Genomic DNA, 16,813 nt, shown 5'->3' with positions numbered 1-16,813 from the left:
GAATGAAACGCGGCGTTGAAATTCCTACTGTAAACTGCCCTGCACAGCAGCAAAAAGAGGGTGGTGCTAAACGCCTTTCCGGGAAGTTTGTCTCCTACCAGCTGCCGTCCTGCTTCCGCTGGAGCCATGCGAAGTCGAAAGTGAGCTGGCGGGAGACGCTTCGGAAGAATACAGAGAGGCAGGCGCTATGGCAGACCAGAGCCTGGAAATGGCCTCTATGATTCCCGCCCTCAAGGAACTGGGCAGGTAGGTCTCAGGCCAACCTGCTGGGGTAGGAAATGCCCCCCCTTTCTTTGCTTGCTTCTCCCGTGCCCCTCTTTTTACTTCTTCCCCAGGGAGCCTTGCGCATTTTATCCACACAACAACCCTGTGAGGTAGGCTAGGTTAGGAGAGGGTGATCGACCGTGTAATAGTAGAGAGATATTAGAGGGTTCGAACAGACCTAGCACTAAACTGCAATTCCCAAGATAGGGTGGAGCCATGACAGTTAAAACTAGTATAGAACAGATGAAGCCTTGTTCTGTCCCTCATTCCTTTTCTTGCCAAGTAGTAAAACCAGTGCTTTTTTCCCTTAAAAAAATGTTTAGTGGTACTCTCATTTTGACTCAAGAAAATCACCATTTTATAGTTGAAATATGGAAAAATAAATACAGTAAATGGACAAAAGTACAAAGATTCACAAAATGTTTAGGGGTATGCGTACCCTGCATCCCTCCAGAAAAAAAAAGCATTGAACAAAACGTTATTATACCTGTGGGTCTCAACGCATTAGTGATTCTGGAACTCTGATCCCATCTACAAGAGAATGCAGCTTATTACTGGAATGCATTTTAGCTAGCAAGCAATACAGGTAGGAGCCTCTTTAGTTCCACCATGGGATCACAATTGATCCTCCAGTCAACTCTGGGGGGGGAGTAGCTTTCTTGAAAGCATTTTTTTTTTGCTTTTACTTCATACATCATTAAACAAACAAAACTTAACAAAACTTACTTAATTACAAAGAATAAATCAACAAAAATCAATAAACATCTCCAATAATATATTATTATCTCCCTCCCTCCAACATGCCCCTCTTGACTTCCTCTCACCCATGTGTGGTCTCCTTCCCATTTACTTATTTCCACTTATATCAGTTGTGTTTTTTTATATATTTTCCGTCCTTTTCATATTATTTCTTTACCTTCTTTTCCTGTGTGTTTTTCCTGCCTTATTCTACTGTAAATTATCCATTCCAGAGCGGTACCATATATTCCTTTAATCCTTCCCATTCTTTCCTTGTTTCCAGGAATCAGGAGAGTAGCTCCAGGAATCATGAGAGTAGCTTTCTAGGTAGACTCTGATAATTGTATTTCCAATTACAATAATTAAGTGCTAATTACCTCCAACCCCTCCCCACTTTCCCTTGGTGTGTTCCCCCAGTTTGACCAGTCAAGAACAGCAAGCTTCTGGTTATTTCATACTTAATTTGCTTTACTTGTAAAAGTAAATAATTTAAACACCTGTCAGAACTCTTTCCACCTGTTATTTTATTTCTTTGACTTGAGCACCTTTAAAGAAAACCCCAACAACTATATTTTTCCATACTAATATATAATACTTCCATCATTGGAAAACTTCACTCCCATTCATTTTGCAGTATAAATGATTCTGTTTTTCAATTAAGTTCCAATGAGATTCTCCTTGCAATACATGCCTGGATTAAAAAACAGACCATTTATTCTCCTCTTTCAAATTTCAAAGAAGATGTTAACTAGCCAAAGTGTGCCCTGACATGAAATAAATCTGTACAGTACCAGGCCTTTCCCTGCATGAAGAAATACTGTTATGCCCTGCTTTTGCTACTGGAAAATTGTTAGCACTTTTTACTGCCAAACTGAATGGCTGTTTTCTCATTCGACACCCCCACCCCTCAACTATGAATAAGCTTAGCTAACACAGCACATTCAATGTCTACTCAGAAATAAGTCCTATTGAATTCAGTAGGGCTTACTCTGTGTAGAGTGGGGTTAAATATACAGCCTTAGATCTAATCAATGACCATTATTCTTTTTACTATTATGTAGAGACTAAACACAAAATTTGAAGGTACTCCTTTGAAATGCTTCATAGTCTGATTGAGATTTAGGCATCTTGGATAACTTGATGTCAATTGACAAATAATTTGCTGGTAAAAAAGAAATGAAAGTTCTTCCCCGGTAAGATTTCAGGAAAAGTTGGTGTGGTGTCTTATATTAAAGATTCTAATAGTTGCCTTGTGCAAAGACTCTTAAATTGTTAAAATAACATATTCAAGTAGAAACACAGGTGCAACTTTTAAAACAATTCTTATTTCCAGGGCTACTCCAGAGGAGTACAATACAGTGGTACAGAAGCCAAGGCAAATACTCTGCCAGTTCATTGATCGGATCCTTGTGGATGTAGATGTTGGTAAGTAAAGATACTAAAATTAATGGGTCAATGGGGGTCAGATATCATGCAGGGCTTGCCCTTTTTTAGATATTCAAAACATGACCCCTTTAGTATTTAAAATCTAAAAAAGGGCAACCCCTACATGGTATCTGACCTCCACTGACCTATTCCCAAATATTGATGAGTGGGCAATTCTCAAATAAGTCTTCGGATAGAATATGCATGTTGGGGTAACTAATGCAATTCAAGTGGGGTGGGGAAATACCTTTTTGGAGTGGAATGAAAGATTAACTTTCCTCCAGTGTGAAAAAGTAGTTTGAGGGGGCATTTTAAATAAGCTTTTCACTGACTCAGCCAATTTTGTTTAATATAATTTGTTACAATTACTGTATCAGGTTTTGGTTGGTGATAAATGAGTGTGATCCATAGACTTGCAGCTTAGTATGTGAGTTTTAAAGAGAAACAAAAATAATTCAGGTATTGCAACAAACCATTGTTGTGATGAGATTAAGCAAACCTGAGCTTCAGGCTCCTGTGCTCCTGTTTCTCCTCCTTTATGCAGAAGTTAAGTCACTGTAGCATTGAAGAAATTATGACAGCATGCTGTTTACCATGTTTAGAAAACCTTGAAAAGTATGAAATTCATTTTTAAGAATACATTATTGTCTGTTGCAGCACAGCAAATGTTAAATTTGTCTTGGAACAACAGGTTTACTGCGGCATAACACTAGTCTTGTTTTCTTTTCAGTGGCTTTAGAACTTGTTAAGAAAACCGAGTCTCAGCCAAGCTCGATGATGTTGCTTGATTTTATTCTTCATATCATGAAATCATCCCCACTTGTATTTGTAAATATAACTGTACCTCATCAACAAAGTGTCACTGATTCAAGCTGTGTCGGTGAGTTTATTTTAAAATCTTTGGAATTCAGTATGGTAAATTACGTTACAACAGTATGCACCACAGGTACTGATTTCTTCTCTTCATTGACCCAGTTCGGATGGCACGCTAAACCATAATTTGCAGTAAACCTTGGGCTTGTGCGCTCACAAAGAACCTTCTCTTCTCCAGCACAGCCATGAGGAGGAGTTCAGAAGCTTTTCACTTCCATATCTGCTTAACCACAGCTTATTGTTTTGTTTGAACTGACTAACTGGTTAATTATGGTTTGTTTGACAGTTAGACCTGGATTCAAATACTAATTTGGCAATGGATTCGCTTAAGCAAGTCACGGGATAGTTGTCGGAGGCCATTGACAAGGAACTGTTATTTACTTCCTTGAAGTTCAGAACAGGGCAGAATATCATTTTTACTGCATATGTAACTGCATACAGTGGTGCCTTGCTAGACGAATGCCCTGCTAGACGAAAATTTCGCTTAACGAAAGGATTTTCTGATCGGAGGTTGCCATAAAAACCTCTGATCAGAAAATCAGGGCATTCATCTAGTGAAAGGGGAACCAGCTGACAGCTGTCAGCACCTCTCAGCTGATCTTCCTTTGCCTTCTTCCCTTGCTGCAACTGGTTCTCCTTTGTGTTCCGTTGGTTTCTGCCCTGGCAGAGACCAGCGGAACACAAAGAGGAACTAGCGGGGGAGAAGCGGAGGAGGGGGGAAGAGGAACGACGGAAGGGAATGCAGCCCTTTCTCTCCCTTCCTTCCTCTCCCCCTGCCACCGACAGAAAGGACAAATACCGGGGTTCGGACAAGCTGCAAGTGCTTCCCCGAACCGCGGGATCTGTGCAGGCTCAGCAGCAGGGGGAGAGGAACAATTTCGTTCCTCTCCCCTGCCGCCGACAGCTTCGTCTGATCCCCGCTGTGTCAGGCAGGGTGAGGGGAAAGCGGAGTCCGCTTCTCCCTCCCCCCCCCGCCCGACAGAGCCGGCATTAGGCGGCAACGGCGCCTTCTCAGCGAAGGCAAGCGGGTGGGCTAGGTGTCCCCCGCTTGCCTTTGCCGAGGAGGCCTAAGCGCAGGCGGGATGGGGTGGAAGCAGAGGATCTTTCTTCCGCTTCCCCCCATCCCGCCTGTCACACAGCGGGGATCAAGCCCCTACGATCCCCGCTGTGTGATAGGCGGGATGGGGGGGGGGAGCGGAGGATTGGCGGGCGCTGCTTGGGGAAGGCAGGCGGGCAGGTGGCAACAGCCCGTGGAAGCTCCAGGGCTGTTGCCATCTCCCTGCCTGCTTCCCCGAGCTGAAGCGCCCGGGGGACGGAGCCGTATTGCGGGGGGGGGGGCTTTTGCTCCCCTTCTTCCCGCCGCCGCCAAGCCAGTCCCTGAGCCGAATTGCAGCGTGGTGGGGGCTTTTCGCCGTTTGCCTCCCCCTTGCAGCGCCGCAATTCGGCTCCGTCCCCCAGGAGCAATTCGGTCCCCCGGGCGTCTCCCTGCCTGCTTCCCCGAGCCGTAGCGCATCAGGGGACAGAGCCGAAGATTGGCAGGCGCTGTTTGCCGGGGTTGACAAGCCCCGCAAGCAGCGCCTGCCGATCTTCGTGTGACAGGTGGGGCAGGGGAAAGGCAGAGGAACGATCCTCCGCTTGCCCCCCACCCCCGCCTGTCACACAACACAGATCCGAAGATCTTCGTGTGACAGGTGGTGGGGAAGGCAGGCAGGCAAGAGAGCAAGCGCCTGCCTGCCTGCCTTCCCCGCCGCCAGTCCCCCGGAGCCCATAGGAACGCATTGATTAAGTTTCAGTGCATTCCTATGGGAAACCGGGACTCGATAGACGAAAAATTTGTTACACGAATTGACCCGTGGAACGAATTAATTTCGTCTAGCGAGGCACCACTGTATTGTAATATCCCCTTAGGTACTTAAAATAAGCACTTAGGAAGCTGTCTCATACTGAGCTCATCTAGCTCAATATTGTCTACACTGGCTGGCAGCATCTCTACAAGACAGAGCTACCTCCTAGCCCTACCTTGATATACCAAAGATTGAACTCAGGACTTTCTGCATGCAAAGCAGATGCTCTACCGCTGAGCTAAAGGGGAAAGAATTAAGACTTTAATCTTGTACTACTTACTTGTGAGTAAGCCCCATTGAACCCAATGAGATTTACTTCTGAGTTATATATATCTAGGATTGCTGCTGTCAGTAAGGTGTACAGCCTAACTTCAGTGTCCTCAGTTTGAGTTACTATTTTTCCTTGTGAAAGATTATGTGATGAAAATGGACAGTGTGGAAAAATCAAAGGTTTTAAACAGTGAAAATTTCATTTTTGTGAGACTTGAATTTGGTGCAGTTTAATATTTTATCAGAGAACTTTCAGGGTTATGTGACATGCTTCTTTAAGGTCACAGCAGAGAGCTGTGGTCTAATATGCCACTGGTAAATGCTTAGATTGAAAGATGGACTCGGAAAAGGAACTGTGTTATATCTGATTGACGCTTCATTTTTGTGTTCGAAATCAAGACAACCAACCACAACTCCAACCTCTTTCATCACCGAGGAAATACAACAAGTGAATAGTAAGAGAACCCATACAAATAACGCTGACACAACCCACTCCCAACTAAGTAGAATAACAGAAGCGTAACCACCCGACCCGACCCCACTCGCCCCTCTATCCTCCCCTTTCTTCTTCTTCTTCTTCTTCTTCTTCTTCTTCTTCTTCTTCTTCTTCTTCTTCTTCTTCTTCTTCTTCTTCTTCCTAATTGTTTAAACCATATACGACGCAATAAGACCAAGGCTCCTCATACTAATCCCTTCGCTTATTGCCTTGGAAGTCGACCGTATGAAATTTCTATTGGTAGACGCTAACCCCAGGGTTACCCGCGGAGTAGCCATCTATATCTTGCAGGCCCTGAAACTCAGAGCTCTCTCGACTGGCTAACTTTCTCTAGACACGGATTTCACTAAACATTCCCCAGTGGACAAAACACACATGATGCACCCTAGTTTTTACCAAATTCTGTTTTATATCGCATGTTTTTATATCCAATGTTTTGTAAGTGTTTTATATGTTCTGTTTAATAGCGGTAGGTTACCGCTATTATTATTATTATTAATAATGTTTTATGTGTTATGTGCTATGGCCAACCGGCTAATGCAATAAAATTTTGATTGATTGAAACCATTTCATAAACCAAGAACTTATACATTGAGCACTAATAATGAAACATGTGTTGTAGATATTTTTCCACATTTATTATGCTATTTTTGTGATATACAAACGACATGAGAAAACTTGGTATACAGTACTTGTTTGTACAGTATAACAATATTCTTGTTTATAACCCCACCCCCCCAAAAAAACTTTGACTGAGACACCTTTGTTTTATAGAGTCCTATTAACTAATATTTATTTCTATTAAGGGACCCAGGTGGCGCTGTGGTTAAACCACTGAGCCTAGTGCTTGCTGATCAGAAGGTCAGCGGTTCGGATCCCTGTGACGGGGTGAGCTCCCGTTGCTTGGTCCCAGCTCCTGCCAACCTAGCAGTTCGAAAGCACGTCAAAATGCAAGTAGATAAATAGGAACCACTACAGCGGGAAGGTAAACGGCGTTTCCATGTGCTGCTCTGGTTTGCCAGAAGCAGCTTTGTCATGCTGGCCACATGACCTGGAAGCTATACGCCGGCTCCCTCAGCCAATAATGCGAGATGAGCGCGCAACCCCAGAGTCGGTCACGACTGGACCTAATGGTCAGGGGTTCCTTTACCTTTACCTTTATTTCTATTAATAGACGGCTTTTTTGAAAAAAGCTTCCATTGTATACAGAAGGATTACACACACACACACACGTATTAAAACAAATAATAAAATTAAGTTTAAAAATCAACAGAACAAAAGTGGTCAGCAGCAGTATAGTAACTCCAAACCAAACTAGGAGGGGGAAATGAAACTTCAGCTATGCAAAGCCCAATAAAGCAACACTGTTGTTTTACTCAGGCATCCCCAAACTGCGGCCCTCCAGATGTTTTGGCCTACAATTCCTATGATCCCTAGCTAATAGGACCAGTGGTTGGGGAAGATGGGAATTGTAGTCCAAAACATCTGGGGGGCCGAAGTTTGGGGATGCCTGTTTTACTGTTTTACTGATCATTGGAACATCTTTAAGGTGCATCACGTGCTACAAGACTTGCAGCCTGCTCATGTACCAGTTTTCCCTAAAATTAAGTTTCATTGTATTCAAAGTGAGCATAGGACTAAAATCCTAATATTTTCTCTCTTTCTTTTTCTAGAATTTAGCTACTGGATCACAGCAAGGCTTTTGAGAATTGCTGCCGCCCCAAACTGCCAGATTTTGCACGAGAACATCAGTACTGTAGTTTGTTCCTTACTATGCCTTTTCAAAGTCAAGAACTGTGCCATATTCGACTTACTGACGAGAGAATTGCTGCATCTTCTTCAAGATCTTATTTTACTCCATGAAAGAAATGCAGCGGTGCACTTCCAGCAGGATTCATTGAGCTGGCCTGTGACTGTGAAGAGATTTTCATGCAACCCCAATGTACCCCTGGGCTCTTTAAGTTATGTCCAACTACAGTTAACGGGCATGAGCAATGTAGAATGCTTGGAGATAACTCTGATGGGGATTCTTACTGAGATAGTTTCTTACATGTTTTTTAAACCACAAGATGTGACTCTTTGGGCAACAGGGTACTCCTTGTTGGAGTACGGTACTCCGAAAGTTAAAGTTTTGAGCATGAAATTCCTAACAGAATTGGTGCAGCTAGGGGGGCCTCCAGAAGAGCTAGCCAGCAGTTTCTTCTCAGTTTTGGGGGGGATGTTGCAGTTCCTCCTTGAAATGGATGCTGAAGAGCTGGAACTATATGAGGAACCCTTGTTAATATTGGTGAGAACCCTGTTTCCTTTTGAAACACATTCCTATCGGAACATTGAGCCTCTTTATCTAAACACACTCCTGGAGAAGCTCCATGCGTTGTTTGAAGCTGATGTGCTGAGGCTTCTTCAGTCCGAGAAGATGAAAGGAGTGCTATGCCACATACTGCAGTATTTCATGAAGTTTGTGCCAGCTGGATATGAATCGGCTGTTCCAGTTAGAAAGACCTGTATTAACAGCATCTGCAGATCTTTTGTCGCGGTAGTTGGAAGCCAGGTGGAGCAAGAGGTGAGTTGTATGGAAAAAACAACAACAATGAAAAATTTGCTTGGTGGCTTAGGTTGAAGGGCACAGATTTTAAGACATGAAGAGAAAAATACATTTTCAGAGAATGCACAAGCATAGGAAAATAGGAAGGTGTCTCAGGCCAAGTCAAATCATTGGTCCCTCCAGCTCAGTGTTGTTTGCATTACTGTTATGGGTCTCTTAAGTGATAGGAAGATTCTCATCAGTTTTATTCCATATGGTGGGATTTTATTTCGTATTTACAGATATCTCTCCCTTGTGGCATCTAGGTTTCAGATTTGGTGTAATTATTTAATACGTTTAGTTGGATATATTATTTTTACTTGTCCCTGTGGTTCCATAAAAAATTGACAAGTAGTAACAATAAATTTAAATTAAAAAATTCCTTCCAGTAGCACCTTAGAGACCAACTAAGTTTGTCATTGGTATGAGCTATGCACACGAAAGCTCATACCAATGACAAACTTAGTTGGTCTCTAAGGTGCTACTGGAAGGAATTTTTTAGTTTTGATTTGACTACGCCAGACCAACACGGCTACCTACCTGTAAATAAATTTTTAAAACCCCAATAATAAAAACAGGATTTAAAACAGCAGACAACAAAATTATCAAAGATAAAACCAACAGCTTAAAAGGCAAATGTACATAATGTCTGGGTATGTGTAGTAGGCGACGAAAGCATGATTTTTATGGTCACACCCCACCCTACCCCATTTCATAAAGTTCTGCAGCACTATTGAGGTGTGTCTGTGTTTATCTCCCTTAGTATCTGCTGAGTCCGCTTTATGCAGCCTTGATGACAGAAGCAGAAGAGATCATTCAGGAGCTGCAGTGTAGCAAGAATCCAGAGACATCTGATACTGATGGAGGAAGCAGCAGTAGCGATGAAGTTCCAGAAAAAAGACCACGTCTCAGTCGATCCTTAAAGCAGTCTAAGAAGTCAGCAGCTCCACCAGAGTATGATGGTTCACTTAGTAATTTCTAGAGAAATGTAGCTAATAATGCAATAAGCAATTGATGGAATTGATGTGGTCTTGAAAGCCTTGTCTTCACTTCTGCCTTATCTGTGCTTTCAATTATCCTATACAGCGGATTGTTCCTGCATTTCCCCCCATCCACATAGGCTGGGATACTGCATTTGAAGTGACTAGAATAAAACACGGATGGTTTGGGGGAAAGCACAAATGCAGCAGCCTTACTTGCCAAAATTGTATAATGCTTCAGTGCGGCAGCATAATTTAGCAGCTTAATCTGATGTATTATAATGTCATATTTCCCTGCGTTTTGAACATTAAGATATACATCAATTTCTAAGGAAATTAAGTGGATATATATATATATATATATATATATATATATATATATATATATATAAACAAACACAGTTATTCTTCAGGCTGTCAAAATGAAAAGTATGTGATAATCACACAAGGGCATATGAATTTACACAGAGTGAAACAATAAACTTAAAAAAGGGAGGAAACCAAACAGTTTTTATAATGGAGCAAAAGAAAAAAAGGTTGAATATTATCCTGATGTTGCTGTTGCAAAATATCACAAATGGAAACCAATTTTCAACCAACTTTTTTTTCTATTGAGTATTAGACAAACTTCTATAATAAGTTAGCTTATCCGCCACACCTTTTTTGACCAACCCACAATCGGTTGAAAATTGCTTTCCCCTCAAATTCCTATGATGTATGTCAGTATATATTTTTAATTATCATGTGTCATATGGTAAGGAGTAAATATCTGGTTCAATTTAGCTATTTTCTCCTAATGTTTTTCCACATTCAGGGTTGTATTCAATGTTAGACCTACTCAGAGAAGATCTATTGGGTTGTATACAATGAAATTATCTCATTAGTGCAATAAGTTCCGTTTGCACAATGCATCCCTAGGTGCTTCCAAATCTGTTCTGGGCGTTCCTCCCACCACTGCGGAGCAGATTTTGCGGGGGGGGGGGGGGGGTGGAGGCGTATAGGGAGAGGAGAGGGAAAAGGAGTTCTGTTGTGCAAGCAGAATTTCTTGCACTAATGAGCCAATTTTCTTGGACACAACCATTTTAAATTAACGGATGTTACAAACAGGTTCATTAATTTAAGTGGGTCTATTCTGAATAGGACTAACATTGGATACATCTGTCAGTTTGTATAGCACCAGTGCTTTTTTTTCTAAAAAAATGATTAGGGGTGCTCTCATTTTCCTACTATTGAAATACTGCCCCTCAATGAGGCCAAACTTCGATTCACAAAATGTTTAGGGGTCTGCGTCCCCCCAGAAAAAAGCACTGTATAGGACCATACAAATTTCTTTTAAAAGGGATAGCTCAGTCAGTAGAGCACGGGACTCCCAATCTTAGGGTTATGGGTTCAAGCCCCACATTCGGCAAGATATTTCTGCATTGCAGGAGATTGGACTAAATGACCTTTGAGGACCCTTCCAACTCTACAAATTCTTTGATTCTAAAACATTCTTATTTTATAAATAAAACATTATTTACATTGTTCTAAAATTGATTGGTTTGCAGCCCCAGTCCTGTGAATATGAAAATGAAGAGCACACTATGGAGCGCTATAATCAAGAAAGTGGAATCTCTCCTCTTGCTTTTGGAACAAGACCTTCTTCCGGTGGAATTTCTACAAAACATAGAGGGAATTGCTTTAATAATTCAACTAGGTGTCCTGTGCACAGTGCATTCTACACAAAATTTCAGCAGGTAAAATTACCAGTCTTTGTAAACTACAAGTTTATAAACCACAAAGTTTACAAAGACACTGTGTACAAAAACTCACCCTGCTCATTGGTAGGTCAGCCTTTGAGTTGGCGAAAAGGTATTTTTAAAACATGCTTTTCCATGTAGCTTAAATTTATATCTTTTGTGCGGGAGAGGGCTTTGAATATTTGGACATGTGACAGAGCTGTAAAATGGATTGTGTTGTGTAAGGATTCTTTGCAGATCTGAGAAGTGATCAGACAACATTCTTGAGTTGTGAGAACAGCATTTGACTGAAATCAAACATGTCATATGATTAAGCCATTTCAGTAATCAGCTAACTTCTTTTCTTTAACAGCATACACCATCAAGTTGGTTTACACAACCATAAACATAATAGTACTGTTTGGCCTTCAGAATCAGGGGAGCATGTCCAGTTAACCTGGATATCATCAGAATTTATCATGAGAGCACTTAAAGCTTGTTGGAAGCTTTTAGATCCTGCTTCACGGATAGTTGACCTAGAACCAGTGATTCAAAGAGTCGTGAAAATAATTGATGCTTTACTTTATATGCAAGGTAAGATGCCATTTAACATAACAGTTGTTAACAAATGATACTCTTCTGAAAAAAATGCTGTTATTTAGCTAGTGCCTAATAAAGGATAAATGGTGCAATTACAGTAGTTCTCATAGAACATTGTTCAATTTGGTTGTATACTTTTTAATGCTTTGTTTATTGTTTATGACTATCTTTGCTATGTTTGTAGCTATGTAAATTTTTATATGTTGTAAGCAGCCTTGAGCATAGTTTTAACTCCAGAAAGGCGGCATACAAATAACACGATTGATTGATGGATTGATTGTGTTGTCATAATTAAATTGACAATATAATCAAAGAAGTAAAGAATGGATAGGGAAATGTTGAGAATTTGCTGCAACTGCCAAATAGAATTGCTATATTAAATTGTAATGGTTCAGGGAACAGAAGCAATAAGACAGAATAATTTTGTTGAGAACACTAAATGGTTAATACTGATACCAGTATTAAATTAATGGTTTATAATCTTTTGAACAAAAGTATATAAAGTCTCTGAATTTACTAAATGATGATGGTATTTACTGCTTAGTAACTAATTTGTATCTCACTGGACAATGTAAATATAAGCAGCTGTGGACCCCCCCCATTTTTATTTTTATTATTATTACTTACTTATTTCATTCATGAAACACTTCCCATGAGGCATCCTGAAACATATAGAAACATATATAGAACAATTGCATAAAAACGTGTGTGTGTGTGTATTCACACACACAATTGAAAACTCCACCGCCACACACATAAAATCAATTCAGTTCCAGTACAGATACTTTTATTCTGATTTGGGCCATTGGTCTATTTAGCCCTGATCTGTCTGCTCTGACAGACAGCTGGTTTCTAAGGTCTTTAGTCAGAGGTCTTCACAGCGTAACTAGGATGCTTTCATCTTAATGTGCCAGGGATTAAATTTGAGACTTGAGGCATGGCAACTATGTGGTCTGGCACTGTGGTGTAAACCACTGATCCTCTTGGGCTTGCCAGTCGGAAGGTCAGCAGTTCAAATCCCCTTTGCTCTGCCTCTTTCTTGTCAACCTAGCAGTTCGAAAGCACACCAGTGCAAGTAGATAAATAGGTACCGCTGCAGCGGGAAGGTAAATGGTGTTTCCGTGTGCTCTGCTTTCCATCACAGTGTCTTGTTGCACCAGAAGTGATTTAGTCATGCTGGCCACGTTACCTGGAAAGCCGTCTGTGGACAAACACTGGCTCCCTCGGCCTGAAAAATGAGATGAGCGTCACAACCTTTGACTGGACTTAACCGTCTAGGGGTCCTGTACCTTTACCTCTACCTTAACAATGACATGATGCCATCATTTTATCAGCAATGTAGATCAGTTTCATAAGCCACCTGAATTTGTGTTTGTTTTTTCCCTCCCCTAAAAGTAAAAATCCAGGTTAGCGATGAGATTATTGAAAATTTACTTGGAATGCTATGTCTGCCTTGGATTTCCAGCTACTCCAGTGACCCTCCAGTCAAGTTGCCTGCACTTAATGCAGATCTTCTGGTATTGAGTAAACATACTTCAAGCCATTTTTGTAAGTAAAAAAACCCAAATTTTGCTTCAAAATATATTTATGTTTCCACCCTATCATTCCCCCCAAGGTTTCTAGAAGTGGCTATCAGCAAAGAAAAACAACAGTGGCGATGGAACAACAAAATATTAATAAAAAAGAACAGTTTACAAAATATGCCAGCGACATTTAAGTTAAAACACAGCCAACACTAAAATGTCTAAAAGGCCCGGGCAAATAGAAAGGGCTTCATCTGGCACTGAAAAGATATGTAATGTCAGTGCCAGGCAAGTCTCTCAGGAGAGCATTCCAGAGTCAGGGTGCCATAGGCGAAAAGGCCCTGTCTTGGGTCATCAGCTGACTTACCTCGAAAGATCAACGTATTGAGGGATGAGATGAATTCTGAGACTGAATTATGCATGGAAATAAGGCTGTTCAGAGTGTTTAAAGGTTTGAACCAGTACTTTGACTCGTGCCTGAAAATGGACTGGGAGCTGGTGCTTTGTGTTAAGACTGGTGAAGTATGTTCAAGTCTCCTAGTTCCAGTCAGTTTTCTAACCACACTACTTTCCCCACAACTGAGGCCTCTGTGCCAAGTACACAGAGAGCCCCATGGCCAACATACTGCATTAACACAAATACGATATTGTCAGTGTAAATAACTGGCCACTTGCACTTGGATAACTGCTGTTCTCCATTGAAAAGATACTTTCTAGTTTGAATGCTTAAAAGTCCATATACTATTTGTGGAAAATCAAGGGTATAATGTGTGCAACCATTTATTTAGCTTTTGCTTTTAAAATATTGGCCTTAATGACTGCAGTCCTCTCGGTATGAAATAATATACCTTTGTGCTTCTGAACTTGCAGCAGTTTGACCATTAGGGGTGTTTATGAAATGTAAATTTGTTTTCAATGCTTTATTGATCTATATATTTATTTATGGTACACAGTTGGCTTGTGTATTTTAGTCATCTTTTGTATATAATTAGACTTGGAGATTGATTTTTGTTTTTACCTAGTGGTTTATAATTTTTTAAAATAAAATATGTGGCTGCCAATTTAAAAAAAGGCTAGATTGTTGTCCTTCTAGTGCTTTTGTATTTTTTTTCCCTTTTAGCACCTGAGATTCAGTCGAATTGCATGTTTCTTCTTTCTCTGATTCCACGAAGATTATTACATCTGAAGTGGAGGGATTCTTTATATCAGCGTACCCTGCAGAGTCCGCATGAAATTATCAGAGCTAACTGTGTTAAAGGGTTTCCTTTCCTGTTACAGCAGTCAGATGTAAAATCCTCCACCACTTTGCTTGGATCTTTCTTGTAAGTAGTGGTTTTAATTCCAAATCAAGTTGGGGAAGGGAAGAATGATCTGCCAGCTAATGGATCGTACAAAGACCTTGTCAAATACGAGAGGTGCAGCTGAGGTGGGTTATGGTAGAGAGGATGGAAATGTATGACAAGCCATGCCACTTCTTCTGTCGCACATATATAGGAAGTGTGTTCCATCACATGGGTGGCTTGTTTCCCTTTTCTGGACTTGCTAGGGTGTCTGGATGCAGCGCCATTAATGCAAGGAATTTTGGCTGTGCAACAGAACTTCCCTTCTTACCCCTTACCATATGCTGCCCTAAATATTTATGGGATTTTCCACAACCTTCAGGAGAGGGGTGAGAGAGGGGGCATGTTTTATTGTACAAGAAGAAATCCTTGTCTTAACAGAAGGATTTAATTGAATACCACTCTTAGGTTTCTTTTGAAAGTGGTACACCCAGCAGCATTTACTGTTGTAAGAATAATGGTATATGTAGAGAAGGCACTGGACACTTCTTTTTATTTCAGAGACCACATAGAGGATGAATCTCTATTAGTCCAAAAAGCTTATGCCAGTATCATTGGAAAACTGGCTTGCTGTCTTTCCGGCAACTTCATTATAAGACCTTCCACAACTAAACCTGCCGTCGAGCCCCAAAGTTGTGACATCCTCTGTAGTAAAGTTATCGTGACTTCTTCCGAGCAAATGTGTGCTGTAAGAGCAGATGTCTTTAAGCCATTTTTAAACCTCCTTGAAAGCAATGTAGCCAGTTCAGTAAAGCTTGGTAAGTTCTTTAAACATACACTATTTTATTTTACTGTCTCTTTTTTGCATGTTGTTTCTGCAGTGTTATTTTACTTGGTAAACACAACATAATAATGTGAAGTGCTCTTATTCTATGTGCTAGCCAGCCGTGCCTTTTTTCGGGATTCTCCATTCCATCTCTCTTTGTGGTTTTCAGTTGCCCTCTTTCCCACTCCTGCCCACAAAAGACCCTCAAAATTTTTGTGGCACCTGAGTAGACTGAGCACCCTCAATAATTCTGATTTGGCTACTTAGCTGTCATAGCACCTAAGTTTACCATTAGCAGATGTTAAAGTTGATCCAGTGACAGGTATGGAAGCGTGGATGTTTGTGCGGAGTTCCTTGCTTGCAAGAGCTTTATGTCCATTCTTCTGGATCAAAGAGTTGATAGGGAGGCACACCTGCAAGGTGTGAAGCATGGCTGGTGAGAAGGATACTGTACCTCTTTCTTTGGGAAATGAGAGAGCATCCCAGTGACTTCTGCAACAGGGTATCATTGCTGACCCCTCCACAGTACAAGAGTCAGTGTGCTGCTTTTCAGTGTAGCAGGTGCTGCTGCTCTTGGGAAATGAGAGGTTGTTCTTCCCTGGCACCCTTCCATTGAGAAATGGGAGAGCAAATAACATGCAACTGCCTGGGTCTCTACTGTCCTTCCCCATGCCTCAATGTAAGGCGAATCCATTTCATTTCAAGTTATTCAACCAGGAAATAAGGAAGGCAACTTCCTTGTCCTGCCAGAAGGACAGGGCTTGGTCATCAATGTGGCCTGTGGTCTCCTGTGCTAAAATGTAAGAGGAGAGGCAATATATTCTGTCTAATCTGTATGTGTTACCCAGATTTTGAAATCTAAACTAGAATGTTGTTGCTTTTTCAAAAAGTACTTAATAACATGTGGTGAAAATATTTGTGAGTGGACCTCATAGTCTGTCTTAAATGTTTTTTATCTTTTGTTAACATGATTGTAATTTGGGGTAACCCAAATTATACATGCTTGATTTTTTATATATAAACAAAACCAATTTTAACATGTATAAAATACGGTACTGCACCGTGTCGTGTTAACTTTCGCCTTACGATAAATGAAAATTGTTGAATGTGTTGTTTCTGTTACTTGCTCTTCTAGTATTAATAGAGAACATTCCTCTCCTTTGTAAACACCTGGACTTCAAAAAAGATGAATTAAATGTAAAAGCTATTGTTGGGGCTTTCTTAAAGCTAATGGAAGATCCTGACAAAGATGTAAGAATGGCCTTTAGTGGCTGCATCAAATACATACTGGATTCTTCAGACTCAGAGGAAGAGTTCATTAAAGAGGTGAATTCCTTAAGTATCTTGAAGCCTGAAAGAGAGAGCAACCTTGATATGTAATCACAATAATGA

General features: G+C 41.0%; 1 protein-coding gene across 1 annotated transcript in view; it reads left to right on the top strand.

Annotated features, from left to right (window-relative positions):
* ATR (ATR checkpoint kinase) overlaps nt 1-16,813 on the top strand; it is a 48,282-nt gene continuing 31,469 nt past the window's right edge. The window contains exons 1-11 of the mRNA XM_035133767.3: nt 1-246; nt 2,336-2,427; nt 3,158-3,307; nt 7,584-8,473; nt 9,258-9,448; nt 11,022-11,210; nt 11,566-11,786; nt 13,188-13,340; nt 14,436-14,637; nt 15,157-15,413; nt 16,557-16,747. Of these exons, the coding sequence (XP_034989658.1) occupies nt 188-246; nt 2,336-2,427; nt 3,158-3,307; nt 7,584-8,473; nt 9,258-9,448; nt 11,022-11,210; nt 11,566-11,786; nt 13,188-13,340; nt 14,436-14,637; nt 15,157-15,413; nt 16,557-16,747 (2,595 nt within the window). The 5' untranslated portion in view covers nt 1-187. The remainder of the gene's footprint in view (nt 247-2,335; nt 2,428-3,157; nt 3,308-7,583; nt 8,474-9,257; nt 9,449-11,021; nt 11,211-11,565; nt 11,787-13,187; nt 13,341-14,435; nt 14,638-15,156; nt 15,414-16,556; nt 16,748-16,813) is intronic.

Source organism: Zootoca vivipara, chromosome 5, assembly GCF_965207765.1.
Source record: "Zootoca vivipara chromosome 5, rZooViv2.hap1.1, whole genome shotgun sequence".
NCBI lineage: Eukaryota > Metazoa > Chordata > Lepidosauria > Squamata > Lacertidae > Zootoca > Zootoca vivipara.
The sequence above is the reverse complement of the archived record's forward strand: the minus strand, read 5'-3'. Positions and strand labels throughout refer to the sequence as shown.